General features: G+C 42.9%; 1 protein-coding gene across 1 annotated transcript in view; it reads right to left on the bottom strand.

Annotated features, from left to right (window-relative positions):
* syne1a (spectrin repeat containing, nuclear envelope 1a) overlaps nt 1-16,311 on the bottom strand; it is a 491,960-nt gene that overhangs the window by 352,348 nt on the left and 123,301 nt on the right. The window contains 10 exon segments of the mRNA XM_060915606.1: nt 102-230; nt 1,177-1,335; nt 3,404-3,467; nt 3,552-3,760; nt 3,872-4,030; nt 8,975-9,109; nt 9,309-9,473; nt 12,269-12,427; nt 13,673-13,822; nt 13,938-14,072. Coding sequence (XP_060771589.1) covers nt 102-230; nt 1,177-1,335; nt 3,404-3,467; nt 3,552-3,760; nt 3,872-4,030; nt 8,975-9,109; nt 9,309-9,473; nt 12,269-12,427; nt 13,673-13,822; nt 13,938-14,072 — 1,464 coding nt within the window.

Genomic DNA, 16,311 nt, shown 5'->3' on the forward strand with positions numbered 1-16,311 from the left:
TCTGTTTATGCGGTTCGTTCATTATTTATATTACTTTTGATTGATGGTTTTTGGAAAAGGTTTCGGGTTCTGGATAAAAAAAATCATGGCCTTGAGGTCACCTGGTGAATGAGAAGCAGCTGCCTGGCCTCCGTGACACTCTCTGCATTCAGGATTCGGCTGTGTTCCTGCGTTTGAAGCACGTCCTCGTCCTCCTCTCCTCTCTCACTGTTCCCATCTAGAGACATCGCCTTGGCACACAGAAAGAGAGAGAGAAAAAGAAAGAGAGAGAGATGGTGCTCATACACACACCTGTTCAAATATCCATGCACTCCAGAATAATCCTGTCTGTGGTATGCGCTACTACTATCCTGTTTCTGTGATCATAAAGGAAACTTAAAAATTAGTCACATGACTCCACTGGACATCGTTTTACACACAGTAACTTGACGTGAGTGTAAAAAACGGGGGCAGGGTTAAAACCAATTATCAACGTCAACTGCGACGATATCCAATCAGATCCTGTCATTTAACTCCAGAGTGATGCTGAACGCTTTTTATCTCCCAACTAATCAGGTTTCAGCTCACACGTCCAGGAAACAAGTTAGTTCCTGTTCTTCTTTACGTTACGCGACCCCAATTCCAAAAAAGTTGGGACGCTACGTAAGCTGTAAATAAAAACAGAATGCGATAATTTGCAAATCATGGAAATCACTGAAAATAGTACAAAGACAGCATGTCACATATTGAAACTGAGAAATTTTATTGCTTTTTGAAAAATATATGCTCATTTTGAATTTGATGTCAGCAACACGTTTCAGAAAAGTTACGACGGGGCGTGTTTACCACTATATTGCATCACATAAACGTTTGGGAAATGAGGAGACCAATTGTAGTTTTGAAAGGGAACTGTTGTCCCGTTCTTGCCTGATATACAGTTTCAGTTGCTCAACAGTTCGGAGTCTCCTTTGTCATATTTTGCGCTTCATAATGCGTCAAATGTTTTAAATAGGAGACAGGTCTGGACTGCAGCAGGCCAGTTTAGCACCTGGACTCTTTTACTACAGAGCCATGCAGTTTTAATGTGTCCAGAAAGCAGTTTGGCATTGTCTCGCTGAAAGAAGGAAGGAGTAACTGTTCGTTTTTGGGATCCGAAGTCACAGACTTGAACTCTTCACACAGTTCTGTTGTTCTTACTTCATCAAGAGATGACAGCAGGGTGGTGAGGGTGTGCCCGAGCTCGTCCAGAGCTGTTCTCCGTGTCGCAGCTTCAGCATCGGTGCTCAGATCCTCCAGCACCTCCAGACGAACCGTGAGCCAGGACAAAGTGTCTTCCTGAGATCTCTTCACCTCACGCTGCATACACACACACACAAATTCAACACCTGCACCACAAAATTAGTGCTTCGAAATGACAACGACCACATTTTTGTTCGTTCTGTGTAACAATATTAAGGCTTCGGAATAAATTATTAATAAGGTTTATTAATTAAATATTTATTAAATCAGGAAATGGTTTATTAGATATTTATTGATTTTAATTAAGGGGTGGCATGGTGGTGTAGTGGTTAGCGCTGTCGCCTCACAGCAAGAAGGTCCTGGGTTCGAGCCCCGTGGCCGGCGAGGGCCTTTCTGTGTGGAGTTTGCATGTTCTCCCCGTGTCCGCATGGGTTTCCTCCGGGTGCTCCGGTTTCCCCCACAGTCCAAAGACGTGCAGGTTAGGTTACGATGACTGGTGACTCTAAATTGACCGTACGAGGGGCGTTCAATAAGTAATGCCCCTGACCCACTTCCAGTTGTCTGATCTAGCTGAAATTTTGCATGTGCAATGATTTATATCTCTATGGGTTATGTGGCAAATTACAGCTCTGAACTAATTGTGGTTTCTGATTTACACGTGTTTGAACTGAGTCAGGTGTGAAATGGAGCCTGTTGAGTGTCGCGCAGTGATCAGGTTTTTGTATTTGAAAGGACGCACACCACAGGAGACTTTTGATGAAATGAAAGAAACTTATGGTGATAATGCCCCATCATATGACCTTGTAAAACGCTGGCATCATGAATTCAAACATGGCCGGAAGTCTGTGGAAACAGCTGCCAGACCTGGTCGCCCCCCTTCTGCCATTGACGAGGCATCTGTCCATCAAGTTGAGGCTGCCATTTTGGAAGATCGGCGCATTACTATTCGCCAAATAGCCCAAGAGGTCAAGATTAGTACAGGGTCTGTGGAAACTATCATTCATGACCATTTGCATATGCATAAGGTGTCTGCCAGATGGATTCCCAGGTTGCTCACACCTTTCCAGAAGTGAGAATGCGTCGAGTGCTCGAGGATGAATTTGGAGATGTGCCAAGAAGATGAGTCAAAGTTTTTCAAAAGACTGATTACACAGGATGAAACCTGGGTCCATCACTATGATCCAGAGACCAAAGCCCAGTCAATGCAGTGGAAGCACTTGGACTCACCACCTCCAAAGAAGGCAAGGGTGCAGCCCTCCGCTGGCAAGGTCATGCTCACAGTCTTCTGGGACCAGGACGGAGTAGTGATGACAGATTTCCTGGCAAAGGGTACCACAATTACAGGAGCCTATTATGCTTCACTTTTAAGGAAAGCCATGTCGTGGTTGGAGGACCAACCTGGGGTGTTCTACAAAAACGGTCTCCAGAGCTGCATCAAACGATGGGAGAAATGCATAACTCTGGGTGGTTCCTATGTAGAGAAAGACTCATAACTGTGCCAAGTTTCGTTGCTCTACTGCTATGGGAAGTGGGTCAGGGGCATTACTTATTGAACGCCCCTCGTAGGTGTGAGTGTGAATGGTTGTCTGTGTCTATGTGTCAGCCCTGTGATGACCTGGCGATTTGTCCAGGGTGTACCCCGCCTTTCGCCCGTAGTCAGCTGGGATAGGCTCCAGCTTGCCTGCGACCCTGTAGAACAGGATAAAGCGGCTAGAGATAATGAGATGAGATGATTTTAATTAGATAATTAAATGAGAAAATATTTACTATACAAGCTGATCATTAATTTAATAAGATTAAACAAATGGTTTGTAATCCGATACACAAGTAATATTATATTTATTATTTATTTAACATTATAAATATTACAGAAATAATCTACCGTTTTTGTATAATTTTTCCAAAAATGCTACATTTTTACTTGTCGTACATCACAGCATAATAAAAAAATTATAATGAAATTACTATAATAAAAAATAAAAAATAAGTAAAATGCTAAATTATATAAAATAAATAAAAATTTAAAAATTATTTTTAAAAAAACCCCAACAACTACACATCCATTTATTTTTACATTTAATGTGTTTAATATCATGGAACATCCGTGAAACAAGTTCGTTCCGGTTCTCGCTTAGGAGTTCTGGAGACTCCTTCCATCCTTCTCTCTGGGCTTATATCAGCTCACCTGCACAGCAACGCTCTCTCCATCTCTGTGCTGGGACGCGATCCAGGCTGAGAGTTCCCCGAACCTGAAACAGAACAAATTCACAACGATCTCACAAAGGAGTTTGATCTCCAGGCACCGGATAACGTTTTCACGTTCCAGTCCTCACCTGCAGTTCCACTCGTTCCACTTGTCTGGATGCTCCTGGAGTCTTACATGAGCACTTTCCACTTCACCTTTGACCTCTGATACATGATCTCTGGTCTCCAGTAGGGTTTTTTGCATTGGGTCATTTTCGGGAAGTTTCTTGCAGAGCTGTTCCATCGTCTTCAGCCTCCTCTCGCATGTCGAAATGGGGTTCTTGTTTCTGAAAAAAGCCTGTGTGTGCAAAAGTAAATATAATCACGTCGAGTATAGACTGCGTTCTCTACAGAGCCTCATTTCTTACATCATCTTTCTTGACATTCCCTCTGCTGTGCTTTCAGTTACCCTGTGTTCTCGGATCACTCTCTCACTGCCAGCTGTGGTGAGCATCTTCTCCTCTCGCTGTAGCTCCGCCCTGCACTCCTGCAGTGACGTCATCACCAAGCGCCTTTCTGCCATCACTCTCAGCCTCAGCAGGTGAGCCGGAGCTTCGGCCTGGATGTCCTGGTCAACACAAGACAGACAAGAACCTTGTAAGTTCTTCCAGTCGTTCTGATTGGTCGGAAGATGTTGATTAATTTTCTATAACAGCAGATTTGACAGCAGCGTACCGTAGCTACGTATTATAGGTTTTAATGCACTCGTTCTAATACATTACCATTTCTATAGTAACAGTTCGTTCGGAGAGTCTTGCATGGTGGACGTGCCACGTAATCTAAGACGAACAATTTAAAGGAGAACTGAAGGCAAATTTTTTTATTATCAAAATTCTATTTCTCTCATTTTATTAAATATCAAATGCATTTTTGATCGCTGTTTTGTCACTGCTATAGCAAGTTATGAGTGTTTGAAATATGCTCTGTAATATATCAGTCCGTATGTCAAAGCGACGGCCGTAAACGAGATTCGTTGAGACCTGTGTGAGACATCGTAGGACGGAAGTAAAACGTACAGTGGAAATCAAAGTCACCGACATCTGCCAACGTTCCGTGTCCAAAATCACTCACTTGTATATAGGGAATTACTAGATAGAGGACTATATAGTGAGCTCATTGGTTAAAAAAAAAAAAAAAACACTTTCAGACACTAGTCCATTGTGTTGGTGATTATGTCATTACTGTTGCACAATTAAAACATACCAGATCAGTCAGCTGGTGGGTTTCAAAATAATAAATACATGCATGTGTTTTTGTGATAAATCCATATTATACTGAGCGCATTTCCCACATTAATCAATATGCAGTATTGACCCTGCAGGGCGGCACGGTGGTGTAGTGGTTAGCGCTGTCGCCTCACAGCAAGAAGGTCCGGGTTCGAGCCCCGGGGCCGGCGAGGGCCTTTCTGTGCGGAGTTTGCATGTTCTCCCCGTGTCCGTGTGGGTTTCCTCCGGGTGCTCCGGTTTCCCCCACAGTCCAAAGACATGCAGGTTAGGTTAACTGGTGACTCTAAATTGAGCGTAGGTGTGAATGTGAGTGTGAATGGTTGTCTGTGTCTATGTGTCAGCCCTGTGATGACCTGGCGACTTGTCCAGGGTGTACCCCGCCTTTCGCCCGTAGTCAGCTGGGATAGGCTCCAGCTTGCCTGCGACCCTGTAGAACAGGATAAAGCGACTAGAGATAATGAAATGAAAAAAAATGAAAGTCCCTGCAGCTTTCAGTTCTTTTAAATCAAGGCTGAATACTTTCTTTCTTCTTTGCCGCTGCCTTTTATTAAATCAAATTTGAGACTTTTAATTTGATTTTTTTCAGCGCAACCGCAATGCATGATGGGATATACTGCTTTGGTTAGTGACCATCGTTGTACACTACAACCCCGATTGCAAAAAAGTTGGGACAAAGTACAAATTGTAAATAAAAATGGAATGCAATAATTTACAAATCTCAAAAACTGATATTGTATTCATAATAGAACACAGACAACATATCAAATGTCGAAAGTGAGACATTTTGAAATTTCATGCCAAATATTGGCTCATTTGAAATTTCATGACAGCAACACATCTCAAAAAAGTTGGGACAGGGGCAATAAGAGGCTGGAAAAGTTAAAGGTACAAAAAAGGAACAGCTGGAGGACCAAATTGCAACTCATTAGGCCAATTGGCAATAGGTCATTAACATGACTGGGTATAAAAAGAGCATCTTGGAGTGGCAGCGGCTCTCAGAAGTAAAGATGGGAAGAGGATCACCAATCCCCCTAATTCTGCGCCGACAAATAGCGGAGCAATATCAGAAAGGAGTTCGACAGTGTAAAATTGCAAAGAGTTTGAACATCTCATCATCTACAGTGCATAATATCATCAAAAGATTCAGAGAATCTGGAAGAATCTCTGTGCGTAAGGGTCAAGGCCGGAAAACCATACTGGGTGCCCGTGATCTTCGGGCCCTTAGACGCCACTGCATCACATACAGGCATGCTTCTGTATTGGAAATCACAAAATGGGCTCAGGAATATTTCCAGAGAACATCATCTGTGAACACAATTCACCGTGCCATCCGCCGTTGCCAGCTAAAACTCTATAGTTCAAAGAAGAAGCCGTATCTAAACATGATCCAGAAGCGCAGACGTCTTCTCTGGGCCAAGGCTCATTTAAAATGGACTGTGGCAAAGTGGAAAACTGTTCTGTGGTCAGACGAATCAAAATGTGAAGTTCTTTATGGAAATCAGGGACGCCGTGTCATTCGGACTAAAGAGGAGAAGGACGACCCAAGTTGTTATCAGCGCTCAGTTCAGAAGCCTGCATCTCTGATGGTATGGGGTTGCATTAGTGCGTGTGGCATGGGCAGCTTACACATCTGGAAAGACACCATCAATGCTGAAAGGTATATGCAGGTTCTAGAGCAACATATGCTCCCATCCAGATGACGTCTCTTTCAGGGAAGACCTTGCATTTTCCAACATGACAATGCCAAACCACATACTGCATCAATTACAGCATCATGGCTGCGTAGAAGAAGGGTCCGGGTACTGAACTGGCCAGCCTGCAGTCCAGATCTTTCACCCATAGAAAACATTTGGCGCATCATAAAACGGAAGATACGACAAAAAAGACCTAAGACAGTTGAGCAACTAGAATCCTACATTAGACAAGAATGGGTTAACATTCCTATCCCTAAACTTGAGCAGCTTGTCTCCTCAGTCCCCAGACGTTTACAGACTGTTGTAAAGAGAAAAGGGGATGTCTCACAGTGGGAAACATGGCCTTGTCCCAACTTTTTTGAGATGTGTTGTTGTCATGAAATTTAAAATCACCTAATTTTTCTCTTTAAATGATACATTTTCTCAGTTTAAACATTTGATATGTCATCTATGTTCTATTCTGAATAAAATATGGAATTTTGAAACTTCCACATCATTGCATTCCATTTTTATTTACAATTTGTACTTTGTCCCAACTTTTTTGGAATCGGGGTTGTACTTTTCGTGATGCACTGTGGGATACTTTGATTGCGCTATATAGGGTGTAAATAATCCTCACTAAGGTTTCGGACAGCGCTACAAAATGGCGTCCTCACTATATATATATATATATATATATATATATATATATATATATATATATATATATATATATATATATATATTGTTCTCCTATATAGTGAGTAGGGAGTGATTTCGGACACAGGGGTTGTCAAAAGACGCGCGTGCCCTCTTTCACACACTGATGTAATCAAGTGGGAAGTTTTGTTTGTTTTGATAGCAAACAGGAAAGTTAGAAAAAAGTAGGCAGTAATCGTCATTTAAACTCGTTTTTGTGCAATATTTAGTTTGGAAAACAGTTTTCAAAATGGCGGCACGGACACCTGGCTGACACTTCTTCACGTTTCGAAGTCTCGCACAAGTCTCGTGAAGATCGCGCGGATAAGCGACGCCTGCCGTGGACCAAACGAACTACATTCAGCACGGCTAAAAACCGAATAGGCCGATAAGTATAATATTTAATTGCAATTAGTTGCCAATATGAGTCACGATATAAGGTTACTAAAACCGAAAACGTAACTGAATATCACTTTAAGAAATAAAGCAAGTTTAAAAATGACTTCAGTTCTCCTTTAAAAGTGTGCTGCTATTTAACAACAACAACAAAAAACGTGTGCAAGTTGTAAGTAACATGGCGATGTTTTCTTATCAGAAGATATATCAGAACGCCAAGGACGTAGTCGCTCATCTGGCCTGCCATCAAGACAACCATGACGACCAAAACATCAAACAGAACTGAAATGTGACGATGTGAGAGAGGAGCAACCTTCACGACAAACTGTTTACAACAGGAAAATCAACAAAGGACTAAATTATGTTCCCCAAGGAAAGAAAGATCAGCCCAAAACATCGATCAGAACTGAATTTGCATCATAAATGAGAGAGGAGATACAATTCTCATGAGAAGTCCGAAAACTCATTAAGGTGACCTAATTAGCAGTTCGTTAGCAGAAAATTGGCAATACAGTGACCAAGTTTTGTACAGAAGGTCGAGTTCTTTCAAACAAAACAATCAGAACTGAAATCCATTGAGAACTGAGGGAGGGAGGAGACACGATTTAACTGCAAATAAACAAAGTTGTAAACAAATTGTTTACAACAGGAAACTCAGCAAAGGACTACATTTTGTTCCTCATGGGAAGATCGACCCAAAACATCGATGAGAAATCAGAGAGGAGATACAATTCTAGTGAGAGGCCTGGAAAATTCGTTCATTTGGCCTGATTTGTAACTCGTTAACAAAAAATTTGACAAAACAACGACCAAGTTTTGTCCAGAGTGATGAGTTCTTTCAAACAAAACAATCGCAACGGAAATCCGTGTAGAACTGACGGACGAGATATGATTTAACTGAATTGTGGACGACGGACACTAAGCTCATCAACCTGATGACCAGATGAGCTAATAACATAAGGTGTTCACATACCTAAAGCTGTACAATTAAAATCGTTTTTAGACCTAATTCCGTTTTTCCTGCCTTAGCTCCGCCCACAGACTGCTCACAACTCTGCCTCTTTTTTTATTTTAATTTTTAAAAGACGACTCATCAGACATACATCGCCGTAGCAGAGCGGTTTCATTTCCTCTTAACATCGTCACTCTAGTCTCAAAGGGACGGCGCTAAAAATTACACACCGCTCCTTTAACGTTTCGGGGAGAAGTGACTCGTTCATGTGTGGCGCAACAGAAAAGTGACCCATCATCGGGAGCTCTGTGCGGGCAAATTAGTCCTGAGTAGGAGGGGCATACTGTGACAGGGTAGACCTGTCAATCATAGCAAAATTAGCCAATCGCAGGCATGTCTGAGATCATGTATGTGGAAGAGGGCAGATAGCGCTTTCCTCAGAGTTTAAAATGAGAGATGGGTTTTGGTTGGGAAGTGGAAAACCATCCAACTGGGAAAAATAAAGGGAATAAGTGGAACAAATATTGACGAGAGAAGGCGGCTGAGAATCTGCAAGTCAGACTGACCTTCCACTGTTTGTGCAACCTCCTGACTGACTCCTGTAGACCCTGCTGTTCCTCCTCAGGTAAGATATCGGTGAGGTCATCACACGCCTTCAGGTACGCATTCAACACTCGCTGGTCCAGTCTGCTGAAAAAGTCCTAACCACACAAATACACATTTCAGTCAGATGAAAATACGATCATCTTCAAAACTGGAGCATGTACTGAACATCTATCACATCCTAAAGGTCCCACTGACACACAGGAATATGATCGAGTCATTTGCATGTCATAAATAAAGTCAACGAGTGAATAATAAGTGGGCCGGCTCATTGCTGGTGAGCATGAAATGGCGTACGCTGTGTTTGCTGAAGAGCTCAGCAGGGTCTCCTCTCTCTGTCAGACACGCCTGGCCCACCCCCAGGGTCTTCTCCAGCTCAGCGCGAGTCTCCTCGAATCGGCGTGTCAGGTTACCGTTAGCCTCCGCGACCCTCCTCCACTCCAACGCCTCCTGCATCAGGGCCTGTAACGAAGGACACGTCTTTCTCCTTCTCTTACATTTTAACCCTAATGTACCAGTTCGAACAGATCTGATCACTATTACTTCTGACTTTAAAAAAATCTACAACACGTCGTCTGAGACAAGTGATCTTTTAAATTTTTTTTTTTTTTTGCCTTACGGCGCTTGACCAAAGCAATCAAGAACAATGTTGAAAATATTTTTAGATCCAAGAGATGGATAGAGAGAAGAGGTGGTGGGTGGGGCATACTCTCTCTCCCCGTCAATCACAGCAACACTAGCCAATTGCGAGCATCTGTGAGCTCAGGTATGTGGAAGAGGGTTGATGGCGCTTTCTGTAAAAGTGTTATTGTGTCATAAAATGTCAGAGCCAATCAGAATCCAGTCCACTATAGACCCTTTTCACGTGACGTCACGACAAACGCGGCCGCCATGTTGGACATGTACTACCAGTAGTTTACCACAGCCAGCATTGAGGAACGGCAGCAAAGAAAGTTTTTACTTTCAGCAAGACTTCCATCATGCCGCTATATTGTTGTGCACCTGGATGTAGTAACCATCAACAAACAAGGCAAGGTTTATCATTTTATCGGATCCCGACGGAGAAGATGGATAGCGGCCATAAACAGGAAAGATTGGCAGCCCTCGGCATACCAACGCTTGTGTAGTGACCACTTTGTTGGAGGTAAGACGAATAAAATTAGCCAGAAAAGGCATTACATTGGTGTTAACATTCTGTGGCGGCGAGTGTGTAACCAAATAGGCTAAAATAACCCATTGTAACCTCTTTGTTCTTCTGTAGTAGCTATTGTTGACTAGCTAATGTCAACAACATAGTAGCTAGTATGTTACTGTAGCGCTCCGGAACCTCGGACGTTGGTTCCGGCAGCTATTTACCTGTACAGGGCTTAATTTGAGGGAAAGCAAGCCGGAGCGTGCTCCGGAACCTCGGACGTTGGCTCCGGCAGCTATTTACACTGGATCCGGTGTAAATAGCTGCCGGATCATAATTACAGTAAACTAGTAAATACAGTAAAGGGAAAAACTTGAGACTGAAAGGTTTTAACAGTCATTCAAATGACTGAACGTAAACATTGCTACAGTAACATACTAGCTACTATGTTGTTGACATTAGCTAGTGCTAACAGCTAGCTGCTAGTACACTGCTACAACACAGACACCGACCCTAATAGGTCATTGCCTGGTAACAGCAAATTTATAACAGGCCATGTCTCAACAGACTAAGAAGTTATTCCAATGACATTTAATAACATTTTGTTTATCCTGAGGACCGAAAGTAAATGAAAATGTGAACAAACCTTAGCTGTAATAAGATGGCGACCACCGGCTCCAGGGACGACCCGCTGATGTAGGCATGTTACCCAGCCTGACACAAAATATTTGTAGGCATCCAAACTCTTATACGCTTTCAGATCAATACCTGTGTATGGCGATGGGTTTTTAACGACATAGGTATACAGATCATGTGGGCCGAAGTCAGGTAAAGACGAGGGCTTCGTGTACTTCCGTACGTCAGTGAACAATCCTGGTGGAAGCAGGTAAACGTCGTTCTCTAAGCCTGCTAACCTCAATTTTTGCAAATACCTCTCCCTCTGCTCGCCCTGTAAATGCCCTACGTCGCTGGATAGTGAAGGTGTTTTCTGCATCTCGCTCCTTTTTCTTTTATGTTTTTCGTTTGTCGCCTTCCTCGCATTCAAACTGATTCGAGCCGAAGTCCACTACATGTCCAAAATGGCGGTCGCGTTTACGAAGGTCCCGTGACTGAAAAGTGTCTATAGGTCCGTTATATTTCGCCTTACTCTACTGTCTAATATGTACACTTTTTAGGTACGTATTCAATTTGACGTCTTGTCTACGACAAGAATCCGTGTCTTTTCCACTACGTTCACACTGCAGGCTGAAGTGACTCAAATCCGATTTTTTCGCCCATATGTGACCTGTATCCGATCTTTTATTGACAACATGAACGACACAGATCCGATTTTTTCAAATCCGACCCAGGCCGTTTGGATATGTGGTCCTAATTCCGATTCCTATCCGATCTTTTCATATGCGACTTCAGTCTGAACCGCCAGGTCGCATTCATCCGACTTGCACGTTATCAACAAGCCACAAACGTCACTATTCTGCGCTGAAGTAGGCGGCGGGTCTCTCAAAAAAAGTTACAACAACATGGCTTTGATGTTCCTTTGAACGGAGGTTGCAGTCACTACCCCGCAGAACGCCTGAGCCAAAACCCTTGCCCTCTTCCTTCTCAACCTCCTCCTTAACATCAGGCTATTGTGCATGTTCTGGCTCTGTCGCAACAACAACTGCATCATCGCCAGGTACTCCATGCTGGCTACTGTCATACACAGGAAACTTTAGGTTACTTCCATAAACACTGGCCATGCTCACTGCGTGTGACGTCGTCGTATCCTGCAACGCGCATGCGGAACACTTTTAGGTCGCTTTTCGTTCATACTGAGGATCACATACAAGTCGCATATATTTGTTAATGTGAACGACCTCACAAAAAAATCGGATTTCACAAAAAAATCGGAATTGAGCATTAAGCCTTGCAGTGTGAACGTAGTGTTCCATGTCTTTATTAAACTGGTTTACTCTGGACAAAATTTAGTTGTCGGAGAGTAGTATTTTCCTAAATCTTTGTGCTCACTGGCGTTGATTTCTGAGTAACCTTGTCATATTTAGTTAAAAAAAAAAATTCCAGTTTAAACCACACCCCTGACACGCAACACGCATCAGATAAAAGATTAAAGGAGCTGTAAGCAGACCTGGGCGGTGGTCTGAAGCTCGGTGACTCTGTTCTGCAGAAGAGACGCGTCAAAGTTGTAGAGAGTCTTCATGCAGCAGAGCGCCCTCTGCAGGGCCAGGTAACTCCGCTCCACTGCGCACACACACCTCTTACAGCTCTGCTGCTGCGACAGCAACTCCTGAAACACACACACACACACACACACACACACACAAATAAGCACATAACACACTGATTCAATCCAAATCATCCATGAAATCACTTTGACCCCATTATGAGTTTGATTGGAACGTAACTCATCGACTCGTTACCCTTCTAACATCAAGAAAATACTTGTTTCTGATTGGCTGGCAACCACGAGTTGGCCTAGTGGTTAGCGTGTCCGCCTCTCAATCAGGAGATCGCGAGTTCTACTCACGGTTGGGTCATACCAAAGACCATCATAAAAATGGTACCTACTGCCATCTGGCAAGGCACACTGCAATGCAGATGTGAGTGGGGAGTCAAACTCTTGTGGTTACCAAAGGACACGCCCCCCCACTGTAATAGGTGAGAGGCCGAGGGCTACAGAAACGGAGATTGGCGCCGCCCTATGTGCCACATGGTGTGGGAAGGACTTTGATTGATTAATTGGCTGGCAGGTGTGCATACCCATACTTGGTGTGTACCCATTCTCATCTCATTATCTCTAGCCGCTTTATCCTGTTCTACAGGGTCGCAGGCAAACTGGAGCCTATCCCAGCTGACTACGGGTGAAAGGCGGGGTACACCCTGGACAAGTCGCCAGGTCATCACAGGGCTGACACATAGACACAGACAACCATTCACACTCACATTCACACCTACGGTCAATTTAGAGTCACCAGTTAACCTAACCTGCATGTCTTTGGACTGTGGGGGAAACCGGAGCACCCGGAGGAAACCCACGCGGACACGGGGAGAACATGCAAACTCCGCACAGAAAGGCCCTCGCCGGCCACGGAGCTCGAACCCGGACCTTCTTGCTGTGAGGCGACAGCGCTAACCACTACACCACCATGCCGCTGCTAAAACACGTTTTTTTTTTTTTTTAATGACAGAACTGATGTCTCCGTCTGTGTCTCTCTGTCTCTCTCTCTCTCGCATCTGCTTCGCTATCAAATTTCATCCTCCACGGAAATTTCATTCCCATTAGCCGCCTCCTTAGCCGACGCTCCTGTGATGATGGAAGGAAGCAAGTGGGATGGAAGAGAAGGTGAAGTCCAGAAACAGAACGTAACCGTGTGCGCTGTTATAAGACAACGAAGCAGCGTTATGACAGAAACCATAACATATCAGAATTAAGCTTGCTTTATTTTCTTCTCCTTTACTTGGTACAAGCGATACAAAACTCAGCGAAGTGTCTCTGTCCAGTACCACCAGTGTATTTATCGCGTCTCCTCACCTGGTTTTTATGCTGGTCGTGCTGCTGAGCGATGATATGACCTGCATGATCAGCTATCTGATAGAAGGCTGAGATCTGTCCCTCTAGCTCTTCTAACACAGGAAGCACAGTGTGACACTCTCTCAGCACCAGTGGACATTTCTCCTTCATCTGAAACAGCACACACACACCACTGCCTACAACTAAGTCCGGCAATGTCAACGTGTTCAAGAAACGACTCTAATGGCCTGATATTTGTCATGGGTGAACCTGCTTGTACATGTACCTTGTATAGCTGTCCTTTAATGGATGCCATAGTAACGAGGGCTTGCTTTCCATCCCCCCTGCTGGAGTCTCTGGTCCAGAGCTGAGCCGTGCGAGTAGCCGTTTTATATCTCACCTCCATCGCTGGAAGCCTGTGCTTGATCTCCTTCAGAACAAACAAAGCCGGGTCACGGTTGCTGATGAAGCCGTGAAATGCAGTCGAGTTCAGAATTTACGTGAGCTGTATGTACACTGGCGTGTTTAAGGAATTTTCTCTTCGCAATCCTTTCAATACGAACAGGAGCAAAACATGTGATAGCAAGCTTGCGAAAACTTTACAAAGGCATTACTGCATCGTTCAGTGGCACAAAAGCAAAATTTGATGTCCTAGTTGGCGGTAGACAAGGTGGTATTGACATCATCCAATGGATTTTATATGCTGATGATGTTCAACTGATTGCTTTATATGCTGCTGATGTACCGTAGTACTGATTATTTTCTACTAGCAGGTTACCTGGCGTTGCCCAGGTTTTGCAAAATTCTGGGTTGCCCCCAGACTTCCATGTCAAATTTGGTGAAGATCCCTGGAGAAATAGTGATGTTAACCCAAGACAAACAAAAATCCAAACATCCACCACCCAGGGGCCCCCCTAGAGCCCAAATATGGAATTACTGAGTTCTGCCAAATTGTGGCTATCTCCTGTACCTACGTGCCAAGTTTAGTGAAGATCTGTCGAAAGTTTGTGTTGATAAATGTAATGTGAAAGGCATTGAGGGAGGGAGTGGGTGGATGTTGTGCCCCCCAGGGACCTCCCTGGGGCCTGGACATGAATTTTGTTTATATCTGCAAAATTTCGCGTCATTCCCGGACCTACGTGCCAAATTTGGTGAAAATCCGTTGAGAAATGGCAACATTAGCTCAAGATAAACAAACAAACTTTGCCGCTTATTATATAAGAAGATGCTGATGTAGTACTGATTGTTTCATACGCTGATGATGTAGTACTGATTACTTTATATGCTGATGATGTAGTACTGATTACTTTATATGCTGATGATGTAGTACTGATTATTTTATATGTTAATGATGTAGTACTGATTATTTTATATGCTGATGATGTAGTACTGATTATTTTACATGTTTATGATGTACTGATGATTTTATATGCTGATGATGTAGTACTGATTACTTTATATGCTGATGATGTAGTACTGATTACTTTATACGCTGATGTAGTACTGATTATTTTATATGCTGATGATGTAGTACTGATTATTTTACATGTTTATGATGTACTGATGATTTTATATGCTGATGATGTAGTACTGATTACTTTATATGCTGATGATGTAGTACTGATTACTTTATACGCTGATGTAGTACTGATTATTTTATATGCTGATGATGTAGTACTGATTACTTTATATGTTTATGATGTACTGATGATTTTATATGCTGATGATGTAGTACTGATTACTTTATATGCTGATGATGTAGTACTGATTACTTTATATGTTAATGATATAGTACTGATGATTTTATATGCTGATGATGTAGTACTGATTACTTTATATGCTGATGATGTAGTACTGATTACTTTATATGCTGATGATGTAGTACTGATTATTTTATGCTGATGATGTAGTACTGATTACTTTATATGTTAATGATGTAGTACTGATGATTTTATATGCTGATGATGTAGTACTGATGATTTTATATGCTGATGTAGTACTGATGATTTTATATGCTGATGATGTAGTACTGATGATTTTATATGCTGATGTAGTACTGATTACTTTATATGTTAATGATGTAGTACTGATGATTTTATATGCTGATGATGTAGTACTGATTACTTTATATGCTGATGATGTAGTACTGATGATTTTATATGCTGATGATGTAGTGCTGATTACTTTATATGTTAATGATGTAGTACTGATGATTTTATATGCTAATGATGTAGTACTGATGATTTTATATGCTGATGATGTAGTACTGTTCTGTAGCACGATAGATGAGGCTGAGAGACTACTGAATATCATTAAAAGCACATGATACTAGCTCATCACCCATACCAAACGATCTGATCATTTCACCCCCATCCTTTCTCAGCTTCACTGGCTACCTGTTCTGTCCCAAATTAAGTATAAAATCCTACTACTCACCTTCAAAGCCCTCCATGGCCTTGCTCCTCCTTACGTCCATGACCTTCTGACCCCTTACACTCCATCCCAGTCTCTCAGATCCTCTAGCCATAATTTCCTTGCTGACCCCTGCACCAGACACTCTACCCTGGATGGCAGGTCCTTCAGCACCATGGCCCTCAAGCTCTGGAATTCCCTCCCTCAACCCCTCTGTGACTGCTCTTCCCTTCCTTTCTTCAAATCTC

This window comes from Neoarius graeffei, chromosome 3 (assembly GCF_027579695.1).
Source record: "Neoarius graeffei isolate fNeoGra1 chromosome 3, fNeoGra1.pri, whole genome shotgun sequence".
NCBI classification, from domain to species: domain Eukaryota; kingdom Metazoa; phylum Chordata; class Actinopteri; order Siluriformes; family Ariidae; genus Neoarius; species Neoarius graeffei.